This window comes from Coregonus lavaretus (assembly GCF_964263955.1).
Source record: "Coregonus lavaretus genome assembly, chromosome: 5".
Lineage (NCBI taxonomy): Eukaryota > Metazoa > Chordata > Actinopteri > Salmoniformes > Salmonidae > Coregonus > Coregonus lavaretus.
This window is the reverse complement of record NC_139992.1, coordinates 24,755,109-24,771,926: the sequence shown is the minus strand read 5'-3', so window position 1 is coordinate 24,771,926 and position 16,818 is coordinate 24,755,109. Positions and strand designations below refer to the sequence as shown.

Sequence of the window (16,818 nt, the reverse complement as noted above, 5' to 3'; positions counted from 1 at the left end):
TGATGTCTTCACTATTATTCTACAATGTAAAAAATAGTAAAAATAAAGAAAAACCCTTTTTGACTGGTAGTGTATATATATATATATATTTTTTTTTTCATACTAAAACCTGCCATTTTAATTATATACCTTATCTTGTCGTATCTTCTTCCATGCTTTGAAAATACAATTTGCAACCAGGAACTTATTTTCTAAATAATCATTCAAGTTTCTCTTAATCTCTAATCCAGAATAGTTCTGGTTTCTATTCTATTTGATCAAACAAGGTTAGCCTTAAATCATCATATAAAGTACAGTAAAATAAAGAAGCAATGGACACAGTCCTCTATAAACGAGTCAAAGGACCAAAGGGCGTTCATTGATCTGATCTCAAAGCCTTGAACCTCGCTACAGCCTAATTTCAGTTCAGTGTCTATTCAGCCATGGTCTTTCACATCTAACTATAGTAACATCACTGGACTGTGCACTACTTATCTCAAAGATATGGAGAATGAGTAGATCTGACCTCATTATCCACTGATTGTGGAAGATTTTAATCGTGTCTGTGTTTGTTTGGAAGATTGTTGTATAATAAATTGTAGGTTGTGTTTATGCTAGAAAAGAGAATAGGAATGTGTGTGCTCGTGTTAGTATATGTGTGTGTGTGTGTGTGTGTGTACGTGTGAGTGTGTGTCGTATCATGTTTAAACACTTCCGAAATCAGTCTGGTGAGCAGTGACTCAGGCTCGCACCAGTACGTCTGTTCTGATTCTAACAGGGTCATTGAGTGTGTGTGTGTGTGTGTGTGTGTGTTTGAATAGCCCCAGCCTCCATCTGTGTGCACCGCACGGCCTGCAGAACAATGCTCCGTCGGATAAGTCCAGATTGGGATAGCAGCTGCTTTATTTGGGGACGGCAAGCCAGACATACTTTAGCCCCCCCATATCGCCCCCCAGCCCCTGACCCCCCCTCACACACACATATGCACACACTGTCGCTTTCTTTGTGCTCTTTTTTGTAGTTGGAAGATTAAATTATTCCATCTCTCTTGTGGCATTCATGAGGAGCCACAGTGAGGCAGCAGCTTGGTTCTGAGAGGCAGGTCATTAGGGGTACTGAGACTGGTACTGAGAGCCTACCTTTACCCTACTTATACATGCATGCAGACACACACACACACACTGATATACCACTCCATAAATTCACTCAAGCTTTGATGTGCAGTGGTTTGGAATTAAAACACATGGCCATAGGACAACTGTTTGTGCAAATTGATGAAATAAATCAACACCACTGAATCAAGCAAGTGCTGGCGTCCTTATATGCCCCTACCATGGGATTATTCCTTTCATGTCTTATTATAGAACCATTTGAAACACTGTGTATTGAGGAAATAGACTGAAGCACATTCCACCGTTGTCTATTACTGTCCACATTCCGCTTAGTCTGCAACACAGTGAACACAGCACACATATCCTAGCCTACATAGCATGCTTGGATATACAGTAGAAATAGATATGTTAATACAGTAAGCCCATGCATGTAAAGCAGGAGCACTGGGCCCCCAGATTATGTGCTCTGATGATGCTGGGACACATGTCCCTTTTAAAGGGGTCACTGAGCAATTAGGAGGCAGGCCCATTAGAACAGTTCTTTCTCTGTTTCAGCCCATCACAAACCCCCTCTGCGACTGCAAGCGACACCTGATCCTAGTTTGAATATCAGGTGGTGGATGTAAAGAGTCCCCCCCAAAAAAGCACCCATACGGCATTATCCTGTATGGGTGTAGGTGCAATGTAGAGTATGTTATTGAGTGCCAAGTCAGCTATGTTTGTGTGTCTTGGCACGGTGTGTTGTTAACACCGACGTTGATGGAGAGCATTTCTGACTGCTGAGCTCAGCACTGCTAAAATGCAAATCAGTGGACGTGAACGATGGAGATTACTGTTTTAAACTTGCCCTTTTGGAAATGCCTTTGGTGTGTCATTCAGCCTAATGCTTGAGGAGCTCTATTACAGCTCAGGTTACTCACTAAGAGCAATTTTACTCTACTTTTAAGGTTACCCCCTGCAGCATGGGTGTTGTAGGGGAGGGCTGGGTCCAGTGATTGACGCTGGCTGTAATAAAGTAGCTCAACAAGTTAGGAAATGGGACTTAAATCACTTGGGGGCTAATTGTAACATTACAAAATGTTCAGATAGAAAAGCACAGAACATTCTCCAGATTTCTAGGTGGAAACCAGTCTCTCCAATGGGATAACTTTCTTGACCATCCCTCTCCACCAGGCTTCCGTCCCAGGATTGGTCAGAGAGCAGCCCATCAGCAGCAGTGACAGTGGGGTCGTCCAGGGTCAGAGGTCCGGGGTCAGAGGCTGGATGTATAAGACGGCTTCATGGGCCTGAAGGACCATCTGGAGGATGGAACAGGCCACAACCTCAACCTGGGTCTGGATTTGGACTACCTCCATGTGGAAGGCACCGACCGCCAGGCCAGCTTGAGTGCCACAGCCGGCACCCACTCAGGAGCCTTGGAGGGGGAAGAGGCGGAGGTGGGAGGGACCCATAGCAGTGTCAGTAGTAGCAGCATCAGCAGTAGTAGTAGTAGTAGTAGTAGTAGTAGTAACTCCTCTGAAGAAAGTACTGCGTCAGACAGCGAAGATGAGCGGGGGGTCCACCATGGCTTTGGTTCTGAAGCTGAGACCCCCCACCCGCACCCCTGTCACCCTGCTGGCCTGGGCCCGGCACAGATCCCCCCCACTAGGGACCCCAAACTCCCCACCGACCCCCTCACAGAGTACCGCTCCAAGATGGAGTTTGCCCTGAAGCTGGGCTACTCTGAGGAGCTGGTTCTGCTGGTGCTGAGGAAGTTAGGGCCTGACGCCCTCATCAACGACATACTGGGAGAACTGGTCAAACTGGGCACCAGGACAGAGACAGAGCAGGCTGGGGAGTCTGCCGCCTCCCAGTCGCCCTCTTCTTCCTCCTTATCCTCCTCCTCTCTGGACTCCTGCAGGCTGGACTGCTCCTCCCAGCTTCTGTTGGATGACAAGGAGAACATCAGGCCTGTGGTGGTGGATGGGAGTAATGTAGCCATGAGGTGAGTCAACACAAACTGCTGCTGCATTCAGAAACATTTTACTCCGGTTCATTTTCTATCTGCAAGACCTCATACACTGCTCTCCTGATTTATAGTATTATACAAATAAACAAAAACACATGTCATGATCATGAATTTGTGTGTGTTTCTCCACAGTCATGGTAATAAGGAAGTGTTCTCCTGTCACGGCATCCAGCTGGCTGTTGATTGGTTCCTGGAACGTGGTCACCGTGACATCACTGTGTTTGTGCCCGCCTGGAGAAAGGAACAGTCCAGACCGGACGCCCTCATCACAGGTATACAAGCACTTCCATGTCCACCCCCAACATTCCACCCCACAAAAGTGTGCAAGTTTGAGAATGTCTGTTAGGTTTATAGAATTGTATTTTTGAATCAGCAAGAATTAGATTGAGCAATATGCTAAAAGCCCCTTCTTAAATTAAACTTGTTTTTGACAGTATGGAGCATAATACCACGAGGGAGTTTAGAAGGGAGGAATTCAAACTTTTATTCCATAGGCTGGGATCCATAAAGCACATTTTTCACTGGCTGTCCACTGGGTCATAGGCTATTAATTACGCCGATTCTGTTGCAAAACTGAACTAAATATGGAGGGACCTACCTTAATTTGTCCAATAGAAACTCTCGTTTTGTTCTGATGGCTTCCATTTGGTTCTTAAACGGTAAACGGTTTCCGTAATGAATACACCCCTGGTCGTAAAAACAATGATTGATAGGCAGCATAAGTTTCTTCAATTCAACCATTATTGGGTTAAAATACACATATACATTTGTGAACAGCCATCCACAACAACCACAATCCATAAGGCACAAATAGCTAAATGAAAGCAGTGTGATTCACATCAAAGCCTTTTCTTTTGGGGTGTTGCTATAGGCCACTAAGTGCTAACAGTCAGTATCTAAATAATATGTGTGAAATGCTTGATAGTGTATGTGATGTAAACAGAGAGGTCTTCTTTCTTGGGGACCTGAATATTGACTGTTTTTCATCGAGCTGTCCACTCAAGAGGAAGCTTCTCACTGTAACCAGTGCCTGTAATCTGGTTCAGGTTATTAATCAACCTACCATGGTGTTTACAAACACTACAAGAACAAGATCCTCCACATGTATCGATCACATTTTTACTAATACTGTAGAACTTTGTTCTAATGCTGTATCCGTACCCATTGGATGCAGTGATCACAATATAGTGTATATATCCAGGAAAGCCAAAGTTCCTAAAGCTGGGCCTAAAATAGTGTATAAGATCATACAAAAGATTTTGCTGTGACTCTTATGTGGATGATGTTAAAAATATTTGTTGGTCTGATGTGATTAATAAGGCGCATCCAGACGCTGAACTTTATGGAATTGCTTCTTCCAATTATTGATAAACATGCACCTGTTAAGAAACTGACTGTTAGAACTGTTAAGGCTCCATGGATTGATGAGGAATTGAAAAACTGTATGGTTGAATGAGATGGGGCAAAAGGAGTGGCTAATAAGTCTGACTGGCTGACTTACTGCAAATTGAGAAATTATGTGACTGAACTTAACAAAAAGAAGAAGAAACTCTATTATGAAGCCAAGATCAACGATATAAAGAATGATGGAAAAAACTTTGGAGTACTTTAAATGAAATTATGGCCAGAAAGACAAATTCAACTCCATCTTTCATCGAATCAGATGGCTTATTCATCACAAAACCATTTGATGTTGCCAATTATTTTAATGATTACTTCATTGGCAAAGTGGGCAAACTTAGGCAGGAAATGGCAACAACAAACAGTGAGCCATCGTATTCATGCATAAAAATAAATGATAGAAAAGCATTGCAAGTTTGAATTTTGTAAAGTTAGTGTGGGAGAGGTAGAAAAATTATTTTTATCGATCAATAAAGACAAACCTCCTGACATTGACAACTTAGATGGAAAGCTACTGAGGATGGTAACTGAATCTGTAGCCACTCCTTTCTGTCATATCTTTAATCTGAGCCTAGAGCAAAGTCTTTGTCCTCAGACCTGGAGGGAAGCCAAAGTAATTCCACTACCCAAGAGTGGTAAAGCGGCCTTTACTAGTTCTAACAGCAGACCTATAAGCTTTCTGCCAGCTTTTAGCAAACGGTCGGAAAAAATGGTGTTTGACCAAATACAATGCTATTTCTCTGTAAACAAATTGACAATAGACTTTCAGCATGCTTATAGAGAAGGGCACTTAACATGTACTGCACTGACACAAATGACTGATGATTGGTTGAAAGAAATAGATAATAATAATAATAATAATAATAATAATAATATGCCATTTAGCAGACGCTTTTATCCAAAGCGACTTACAGTCATGAAGATTGTGGGAGCTGTACTGTTAGATTTCAGTGCAGCCTTTGATATTATTGACCATAACCTGTCGTTGAAAAAACGTATGTGTTATGGCATTTCAACCTCTGCCATATCGTGGATTCAGAGCTATCTATCTAATAGAACTCAAAAGGGTATTCTTTAATGGAAGCTTCTCTAATGTCAAACATGTAAAGTGTGGTGTACTGCAGGGCAGCTCTCTAGGCCCTCTACTCTTTTCTATTTTTACCAATGACCTACCACTGGCATTAAACAAAGCATGTGTGTCCATGTATGCTGATGATTCAACCATATACGCATCAGCAACCACAGCTAATTAAGTCACAGAAACCCTTAACAAAGAGTTGCAGTCTGTTTTGGAATGGGTGGCCAGTAATAAACTGGTCCTGAACATCTCTAAAACGAAGAGCATTGTATTTGGTACAAATCATTCCCTAAGTTCTAGACCTCAGCTGAATCTGGTAATGAATGGTGTGGCTGTTGAACAAGTTGAGGAGACTAAATTACTTGGCGTTACCGTAGATTGTAAACTGTCATGGTCAAAACATATAGATTCAATGGTTGAAAGAGATGGGGAGGGGTCTCATTCCAAAATCATGGGCGTTAACATTTTCTTTCATACTGGAGGCTGTTATAGCATACTTTGCTGCTATAACAGCCTCCAGTATGAAAAATGTATGCACTCACTAACTGTAAGTCGCTCTGGATAAGAGCGTCTGCTAAATGACTCAAAAAGCAAGTCCTGCAGGATCTAGTTTTGTCTTATCTTGATTATTGTCCAGTCGTGTGGTCAAGTGCTGCAAGGAAAGACCTAGTTAAGCTGCAGCTGGCCCAGAACAGAGCAGCAAGTCTTGCTCTTCATTGTAACCAGAGGGCTGATATAAATACTATGCATGCCAGTCTCTCTTGGTTAAGAGTTGAGGAGAGACTGACTCCATCACTTCTTATTTTTATAAGAAACATGAATGTGTTGAAAATCTCTAATTGTTTGCATAGTCAACTTACACACAGATCTAACACACACACTTACCCCACCAGACATGCCACCAGGAGTCTTTTCACAGTCCCCAAAAACAGTATTATATAGAGCCATTATTGCATGGAACTCCATTCCATCTCATATTGCTCAAGTGAACTGCGAACCTGGTTTAAAAAAACAGATAAAGCAACACCTCACAGCACAACGCCTCTCCCCTATTTGACCTAGATAGTTTGTGTATGAATTGATATGTAGGCTACGTGTGCCTTTTGTATTATTTTTTTTTTAATGTAGTTCTGTCCTTGAGCTGTTGTCTATTAATGTTCTGTATTATGTCATGTTTCATGTTTCGTGTGGACCCCAGGAAGAGTAGCTGCTGCTTTTGCAACAGCTAATGGGGATCCTAATAAAATACCAAATACCAATAACAATGTGTTATGTAGCTTATAATAGGCTTGTGATACACCACATGGCCAAATGTATGTGGACACTTGCTCGTCGAACATCTCATTCCAAAATCATGGGCATTAACATGGAGTTGTTCCCCCCTTTGCTGCTATAACAGCCTCCACTCATCTGGGAAGGTTTCCACTGGATGTTCGAACATTGCTGCGGGGACTTGCTTCCATTCAGCCACAAGTGCATTACTGAGGTTGGGCACTTGTGTTGGGTGATTAGGCCTGGCTCGCAGTCTGTGTTCTAATTCATCCCAAAGGTGTTCTATGGGGTTGAGGTCAGGGCTCTGTGCAGGCCAGTCAAGTTCTTCCACACCGATCTCGACAAAACATTTCTGTATGGACCTCACTTTGTGCATGGGGGCATTGTCATGCTGAAATAGGAAATGGCCTTCCCCAAACTGTTGCCACAAAGTTGGAAGCACAGAATCGTCTAGAACGTCATTGTATGCTGTAGCGTTAAGATTTCCCTTCACTGGAACTAAGGGGCCTAGCCTGAACCATGAAAAACAGCACAATACCATTATTATTTTTCCACCAAACTTTACAGTTGGCACTATGCATTCGGATAGGAAGCGTTCCCCTGGCATCCGCCAAACCCAGATCCATCCGTCGGACTCCCAGATGGTGAAGCGTGATTCATCACTCCAGAGAACGCGTTTCCACTGCTCCAGAGTCCAATGGCGGCGAGCTTTACACCACTGCAGTCGACGCTTGGCATTGCGCATGGTGATCTTAGGCTTGTGTGTGGCTGCTTAGCCATGGAAACCTATTTCATGAAGCTCCCGACGAACAGTTATTGTGCTGACGTTGCTTCCAGAGGCAATTTGGAACACGGTATTGAGTGTTGCAACCGAGAACAGACGATTTTTACGCGCTACGCGCTTCAGCACTCGGCAGTCCTGTTCTGTGAGCTTGTGTGGCCTACCACTTCACGGCTGAGCCTTTGTTGCTCCTAGATGTTTCCACTTCACAATAACAGCACTTACAGTTGACTGGGCCAGCTCTAGCAGGGCAGAAATTTGAAGACCTTACTTGTTGGAAAGATGGCATCCTATGACGGTGCCACATTGAAAGTCACTGAGCTCTTCAGTATGGGCCATTCTACCGCCAATGTTCATCTATGGAGATTGCATGACGGTATGCTCGATTTTATGCACCTGTCAGCAACAGGCCAAATCCAATAATTTGAAGGGGTGTCCACATACTTCTGGCCATGTGTCCTTACTAGTGTCCTTACCTCCAAGCGTTTATTCAAGTTGGATAATCTTTGGATGCTGACAGCAGTCGCACCATTGGAAGACATAGCTTGGATTGTAGCCTACAAAATCCTATTCCTGCTCTTTTCCCGCGATACATCAAACGGATATGTCATCATAGAAGAGGGCACGACAAAGCCTATTCCCCCTCAGGAGACTGAAAACATTTGGCATGGGTCATCAGCAAAAAGTTCTACAGCTACACCATCGAGAGCATCCTGACTGGTTGCATCACCGCCTGGTATGGCAACTGCTCGGCCTCTGACCGCAAGGCACTACAGAGGGTAGTGCGAACGGCCCAGTACATCACTGGGGCCAAGCTTCCTGCCATCCAGGACCTCTATACCAGGCGGTCAGAGGAAGGCCCTCAAAATTGTCATTGACTCCAGCCACCCTAGTCATAGACTGTTCTCTCTGCTACCGCACGGCAAGCGGTATCGGAGCGCCAAGTCTAGGTCCAAAAGGCTTCAACAGCTTCTACCCCCAAGCCATAAGACTCCTGAACAGCTAATCATGGCTACCCGGACAATTTGCACTGCACCCCCCACCCCCACCCCGTCCCCCTTTTTTACTCTGCTGCTAGTCTGTTTATTATTTATGCATAGTCACTTTAACTCTACCCACATGTACATATTACCTCAATTACCTCAACTAGCCGGTGCCCCCGCACATTGACTCTGCACCGGTACCCTCCTGTATATAGCCTCCCTAATGTTATTTTATTTTACTGCTGCTCTTTAGTTATTTGCTTTTATTTTTTTTGCTTAACACTTTTTTGATTTGTTTTACTTTGCATTGTTGGTTAAGGGCTTGTAAGTAAGCATTTCACTGTAATGTCTACACCTGTTGTATTCGGCGCATGTGGCAAATTTTTTTTGATTTGATTTGATTTTTCAGTGGCAAGTCTGGCATTATGAGCGGGCCGCCTTAGGGGGCCCACCTACCGCACCTCCTTGCCCATCCAAATAAAATATTGATCATTTATTTGACCAAGACACGCGCGGACAGAAAGACGCATGAATCTCAGTTAAAGCATCCGAGCGAGACAGCGTCCCTCAGTCTGAGTATGTGTAGATCATGTATCTGATGCTGTCTGGACCAAAACAGTATGGCATATCATACTATACTGAACAAAAATATAAACGCAACATGTAAAGTGTTGGTTTCATGAGCTGAAATAAAAGATCCCAGAAAAAGCTTATCTCTCTCAAATTTTGTGCACAAATATGTTTACATCCCTGTTAGTGAGCATTTCTCCTTTGCCAATATAATCCATCCACCTGACAGGTGTGGCATATCAATAAGCTGAATAAAAAACAGCATGATCATTACACATGTGCACCTTGTGCTGGGGACAATAAAAGGCCACTCTAAAATGTGCAGTTTTGTCACACAACACAATGCCACAGATGTCGTCGTTTGAGAGAATTTGGCAGTACGTCTAACCGGCCTCACAATCGCAGACCATGTGTAACCACGCCAGCCCAGGACCTCCACATCTGGCTTCTTCACCTGCGAGATCATCTGAGACCAGCCACCCCGACAGCCGATGAAACTGAGGAGTATTTCTGTCTGTAATAAAGCCCTTTTGTGGGGAAATACTAATTAATTCTGAATGGCTGGGCCTGGCTCCCCAGTGGGTTGGCCTGGCTCCCAAGTGGGTGGGCCTATGCCATCCCAGGCCCACCTATGGCTGTGCCCATGCCCAGTCATGTGAAATCCAGAGATTAGGGCCTAATTTATTTATTTCAATTGACTGATTTCCTTCTATGAACTGTAACTCAGTAAAATCTTTGAAATTGTTGCATGTTGCGTTTATATATTTTTTCAGTATATTTCTGTCCAGACAACATCAGATACATGGGCTACATATAGAGGGGGGCTGTTTCGCTTGCTCAGATACTTTCTCCAGTGACATAGTTTCAGTAGAGAGGAAGAGGCGAAGCGAGAGGGCTCACTCTCACCAACATTTGTGCAGAATAAGCCCATTGTGTTTCTATGGGCATAATTTGCAGACTTAAGCTTGTCACCTGCCTTCCCATCTTTGGGACAAAGACTCCCATTGTTAGGGCGGAGACATCATCTCGTCATTATATACAGATCTCTGGTTTCAGCCTCTTGTGAATTGGAAAGAAAGTTGGCGGGTGCACAGTGCACTCTTAGGGTGCTGGATTTCCCTAAAGTAAATTGATAGGCTATAGTTACTCATGTCTAAATAATATTCAAAATACTTCACCAGGGAGCATGACTTAGACACAGAGGATCATTAGCTTATTTTTTTTATAAATAGCTGTGGATTGTTTCAAATCACAAGTGTATAGGCCTATGCATATTTGGGAAGCAATAGGTCTAGCTGATTGAGTTGCGGCTTTCAGTGATAAGCATCTAAAATATGTGTGAAGAGAATGTGTCTTGAGTATAATTTAAAATGTTGCAACAAGAAGAAAGGGAAGGGTGTGTGGCAAAGATATGCCATGTCTCTCTCCAGAATGCTCAGCTCTTCAGAATGCACTCAGCTGTCTCCCGCCAATTCTTGAGCATTCATTGTTTCATTGTGTGAATTGTTTGCCCTTTGATTGTTTTTTTTTTTTAACCAATTTCCCATTACATACAGTTGAAGTCGGAAGTTTACATACACTTAGGTTGGAGTCATTAAAACTTGTTTTTCAACCACTCCACAAACTTCTTGTTAACAAACTATAGTTTTGGCAAGTCGGTTAGGACATCTACTTTGTGTATGACACAAGTAATTTTTCCAACAATTGTTTACAGACAGATTATTTAACTTATAATTCACTGTATCACAATTCCAGTGGGTCAGAAGTTGACTGTGCCTTTAAACAGCTTGGAAAATTCCAGAAAATGATGTCATGGCTTTAGAAGCTTCTCATAGGCTAATTGACAACATTTGAGTCAATTGGAGGTGTACCTGTGGATGTATTTCAAGGCCTACCTTCAAACTCAGTGCTTCTTTGCTTGACATCATGGGAATATCAAAAGAAATCAGCCAAGACCTCAGAAAAATAATTGTAGACCTCCACAAGACTGGTTCATCCTTGGGAGCAATTTCCAAATGCCTGAAGGTACCACGTTCATCTGTACAAACAATAGTACGCAAGTATAAACACCATGGGACCACGCAGCCATCATACCGCTCAGGAAGGAGACGCGTTCTGTCTCCTAGAGATGAATGTACTTTGGTGCGAAAAGTGCAAATCAATCCCGGAACAACAGCAAAGAACCTTGTGAAGATGCTGGAGGAAACGGGTACAAAAGTATCTATATCCACAGTAAAACGAGTCCTATATCGACATAACCTGAAAGGTCGCTCAACAAGGAAGAAGCGACTGCTCCAAAACCGCCATTAAAAAGCCAGACTACGGTTTGCAACTGCACATGGGGACAAAGATCATACTTTTTGGAGAAATGTCCTCTGGTCTGATGAAACAAAAATAGAACTGTTTTTCCATAATGACCATCGTTATGTTTGAAGGAAAAAGGGGGGGGGGCTTCCCAACCGTGAAGCACGGGTGTGGCAGCATCATGCTGTGAGGGTGCTTTGCTGCAGGAGGGACTGGTGCACTTCACAAAACAGATGGTATCATGAGGAAGGAAAATTATGTGGATATATTGAAGCAACATTTCAAGTTAAAGCTTGGTCGCAAATGGGTCTTCCAAATGGACAATGACCCCAAGCATACTTCCAAAGTTGTGGCAAAATGGCTTAAGGACAACAAAGTCAAGGTATTGGAGTGGCCATCACAAAGCCCTGACCTCAATCCTATAGAACATTTGTGGGCAGAAATCAAAGGCCCGTCCAACTGATTCGTTCTGGTGCCGGCCCTGCATAGTGGTCTCTGACTTGTGGTGAGACTTGCTCAGCCAGAACAAAACTTGTGCCTTTTTTCAATGCTGATTTGAATGTCATTAAGAAAACAGAAAGCTGTCAAATATTTTTGGGGCAAACATCATTTCTGAATTTAAAAGTAATCCTAGAAGTAATCGTTTTTAAAAAGTTTCTGTAATCTGATTACAATATTTTTGTTGGAAATGTAACGGATTACGTTTACAGTTTTTTTTGTAATTCCTTACTCCGCAACCCGGCTAATTAGAAAATATTTTTCCTTAATATAGACCCAAATAACAGTTTGCCACTGGAGGGAATGCTGAAGGTCCTTGTATATCTTTGTAATTAGTAACACCAACTACATACAATGTAGGCCTCTATTCAATCCATATGGTGGAAATTCAGCATCACAGTTTGATTGAAATTTAAAGGCAATTTTCCCGCGACATGCTACATGCAGTAAACGCTGCATAGGCCTACAGGTATGTTGTCTCAATCTGAAATTGCCTTTACATTTCTAGTTTGCAATCTGTAACACATTAGCGATACAGATTGAGTAGAGCCCTTAGGTAAACATGTTATAGTTGTTGACTTTCTAGTACTTACCCACGGGCACAGACATCAGTTCAACGTCTAGTTGTCAACTAATGTGAAATCAACCAAAAATATCACCCTGTAATTGGATTTAAATTAAAAGCTGTGTGAAAGGAATATGAAATTCTCTTATGTTGGTGACTTTGCAAATCCAACCAGTTTTCCACGTTGATTCAACGTCATCCCATTACATATTTTGGTTGAAATGACGTGGAAACTTTTTGGATTGAACCAGTTTTTGCCCAATGGGTACTTACTTTTTGTTTGCATAGATATCTAAAAATTTCCAAAACATGTCACTACAACTCCACTCATCACTACTGGGAAGAGCCAATTTGCTTGCCCTAAGAACTTTAAACAATGCATAAAATGTTTTGCAGTATAAAGACTTCATTGATCATCATTGATCAACTTTTCAATATAAACAAAAACATGTATGATGTGTAACTATTTCTCATTTTAAAGTGTTTTTCATGGTTGCAAAGGGACGCAAATGACACCGCAATTCAAGAACGACCTTGTAGCCACTCTAGACTGTTTAAACTTGTCTAACCTTTTACCGACATCATAGCTGATTTGCATATTGGTGGAAATTACGTTAAACTTTTCTCTAGGCAAAAGCCGAGCCCTGGTTTTAGGCTACTTGACATTTAAATGTTTCATAAGAGGAGACACACACACCTTAAATCCTGGAGGGCTTGGTTCATGAATTCATTGGTTTTGACATGTCTTACCCGACATATCAGGACAGATTCAAATCTCCAAAGACAAACACACTGCAGGTGTCTGGTATATTCCTGGAGGCATAATGCATACCCTCTCTCTCTCTCGCGCTCTCGCTTTTCTCTCTCTCTTCTCTCTCTAGACCAGGAGATATTGAGGCGTCTGGAGAAAGACAAGATCCTGGTGTTCACTCCGTCTCGTCGGGTCCAGGGCCGCCGTGTGGTCTGCTATGACGACCGCTTCATCGTCAAGCTGGCCTACGAGTCCGACGGCATCATCGTCTCTAATGACAACTACCGGGACCTGGCCAATGAGAAGCCAGAGTGGAAGAAGTTCATTGACGAGCGGCTGCTCATGTACTCATTCGTCAATGACAAGTAAGGTCCCATCAAGCCTATAACTATTAGTATCTGGAGTTGTTTTTCCAGGGGGATTGATATGTGGATGTTGAGTGGTTATCTGACAGTGTGTCTGGTATGTGGTTGTGTGTCCAGGTTCATGCCTCCTGATGATCCTCTGGGTCGCCATGGTCCCAGTCTGGAGAACTTCCTGAGGAAGAGACCAGTGATCCCAGAACACAGGAAGCAGCCCTGCCCCTATGGTAACACCTAGCCATCCTCTCTTATACATTATTCATCCAGCCTCCTCTGGCTTGTCTCATGATTGAGAGTTAACCACCCTGTATTCTCTAAAGGGAAGAAGTGTACTTACGGCCACAAGTGTAAGTTCTACCACCCTGAGAGAGGCAGTCAGCCCCAGCGCTCTGTGGCCGACGAGCTGCGTGCCAGTGCTAAGAACTCCTCTTCCTCCTCCACATCTTCCTCCAAGAGCCTGGGCAAGGCTCTGCTGGTGAAGAGCCACAGCATGTCCAGTCGCTCCAGTGCAGATGGGCTCCCAGACCCCCACCTAGCTGCCCCAAAGAGGCGGTCGGACCCCGGCCTGTGCACGCCCTCCTACAACAACCTCCTGGAGGAGCGGCTGGGCGGGAGGACCAAAGCAGAGGCCCGCAGAGGGAGTAGCAGCAGTAGTAGCAGCAGCTGTAGCAGCAGCCTCCTGGTCCCTGCCCCTGGGGGTCCTCCTTCCAGCCAAGGCTTCTCTCTGCAGGATTGGAGGGACCACAACGCAGGGAGAAACGGCTCCTGCAGAGCTCCAAGTCTGTTGGGGCTTGGTCATTCTGAGTCGTATCCCAGCTGTGAGTCCCCAGAGCTGGGCTGCAACTCCCTGATGAGGGCCTACTCCAGCCTAAGCCTGGTAGTGCCACGGAGCCCCGAGCGGCTGTTCCCGGCTGACCTACGGACGGGCTTGCTGGCATCTGACTGCAGCAGCGAGGGCAGCATGAGCTCTGACTCCTTCTCCCCTGACCCCCTGCTGGAGGATGGCATCAAATGCCACCACCCCCATCACCACCACAATCACTGCCCCAGCCGCTACCCACACCACCCCAACCACCCGCCGCCTGGTCTGACCCAGCACCCACATGGAGGCTCCCACCATAGCTACCCCCTAGCTCAGAGCATTGGGAGGCCACAGGGCTTCAGCTTGGAGGATCCTCCCTCCTCCTTCCACTACTTCAAGGCCCATCTCACCTACCTTCCTCCCCATCTTCAGCACCCGTCTGTGGGGAGCAGCTCTGGCTGTTCTGAGGACTATCCTCCCCAACCTCCACCCCAGAACTCCAGCCCCCACTCCCACTCTCACAGCTCAACTCTGGGGCATAACCCGGGGGGCTCCACCTGGCAGGACAACAACAGCCTCCAGGACTCCCAGCTCTACGAGCGCTCCCCTGTCCACCCCAGAAGGACCTACCCTTGGCCGGGACAGGAGCAGTGGCTGGCCAGCTGGGACCCCCACTACCAGCAGCCCCCCCAGCCCTGCTACGAGCCCTTCACCTTCCAGTCCCAGCCTGAGGGCCACGAACAACCCTGGCACTCGCCCTGGCCCAGGGGGACACACTTGCCCCATCCTCAACCCCCTTCCTCCTCCCATCCTCCACCCCAACCCTCCATGGCCCCCCAGCACCAGGGGGGAAGATACCAGGACGTGAGGGATAAGGTGTTTGTCAACCTGTGTAACATCTTTCCCCAAGAGCTGGTGAAGGTGGTGATGGGGAGGAACCCCCATGTGATGGACGCCCAGCAGCTGGCTGCAGCCATCCTGGCTGAGAAGTCCCAGGCTTGCTACTGAGTACTGACACTACTGTAGTAGAGGAAAGAAGTGGTGTGCCCAACTCTATAGTCTTCCCAAAACGTCTACGATGCAGGGGGAGATGTTTTATTTTTTACATTTAATTATATTTTTTAAGGAAAATCCGAGCTACCTTATTGTTGTTCGTTACTGTTGTGCGGTATGAGACCACTTCAAGCACTTATGGTCAGGATTGTTTATGGTGAGTGGGTAGGAGTGAACATGTGTGTCAGTGTTATTTCAGGAGACTCTTTGAATGGGATGTGTTGCTTTAATTAATTAATTTAGTATGTTTTAAATTATTTATATTGTTTTATATTTTGTTATGGCACTTTCCGTTGCTTTTTTCTCAACATTTTACATTTTTGTCAATCATATGATAGGGGGGCTCAAGTGTTTCAGGGTGCTTCAGAGTTAGGGAAAATCCTGAGGTGTCAAGATGGGGTGAATTCTGGGATTCCAAATCTAAGGTATGGTTTGTCGTCATTAAAATGTTACTTTCAAACTAAAAGACTAAGCAAATGCATAAATGTAAGCTACATTGATTTAGCTGTATCCCTGTAATTTGTACATTGAAGGTTTGTAAAAGCAGGTGGTGAATTGAATAGCGTTGTTGAAAGATTTGATGAATTTCCCCTTTAGAGAAGTGAAACGCAGGAACTCCAGCTGTTAAAGGCCTGGTAAAGTCCATGTGAAAACCCCAGAGCATTGTTTACTCTGACAGACCGGAGCTAGTTCGTCTCTTGGGAGAGCTCTGAAGCTTACTTCACAGCTTGGGAGATTGCGATATTGATTTTTTTTTTATCACTTATTTTTGGTCCTCCAAAAACCATTCTGGTCATTGAAATCATATCCAGATGGTTATTGAGGATATGCAAACTAGTGCAGGTGCACTGTTTATCTTACAATTTTTATTTAAACATATGAATATGTTAATTTATTATTGTCCCTTTGTCATTTTCGTTATGTGTGAGAGTATTTTAGTTGAAGGGGGTCTCCGTTGCTAGGGTTTCATTACAAGAGACGTCAGGTGTAAACATCCATCCAGACAGACAGATGGTGCTGTACTGTAACTGTCTGTGTACTTCAGTCTGTGGACAAGGTAATTCTAGCCTCTACCTCCTGGTTTAGAATCCATTGCAAGTTGCCACAATCTCTCAGTGAATAGGAATAGTTAGGCAATGACACCTCTGTGTTGGGAAATGCCTTGCTCACACACAGCAGGGACTACATCTACCAGTTACAGTCCAAAACACTGGACTTGTGTTGCCAAGGTAACCTGACTGCCACAAACTTTAGTGGCCAAGAGAATCCCTCTCCTTGTTGATACAAATTGTATCCTAT

General features: G+C 44.4%; 1 protein-coding gene across 1 annotated transcript; it reads left to right on the top strand.

The window, feature by feature from the left end:
- Positions 1-2,371: 2,371 nt before the first annotated feature.
- Positions 2,372-15,474, top strand: LOC311129168 (putative ribonuclease ZC3H12C; the record flags this gene model as incomplete). Its single annotated transcript, XM_084161481.1, has 5 exons — positions 2,372-3,075; positions 3,232-3,371; positions 13,433-13,667; positions 13,785-13,891; positions 13,985-15,474. 5 exons carry the CDS (start codon positions 2,372-2,374, stop codon positions 15,472-15,474), a joined length of 2,676 nt encoding a protein of 891 aa, XP_084017607.1.
- Between the last annotated feature and the right edge of the window lie 1,344 nt (positions 15,475-16,818).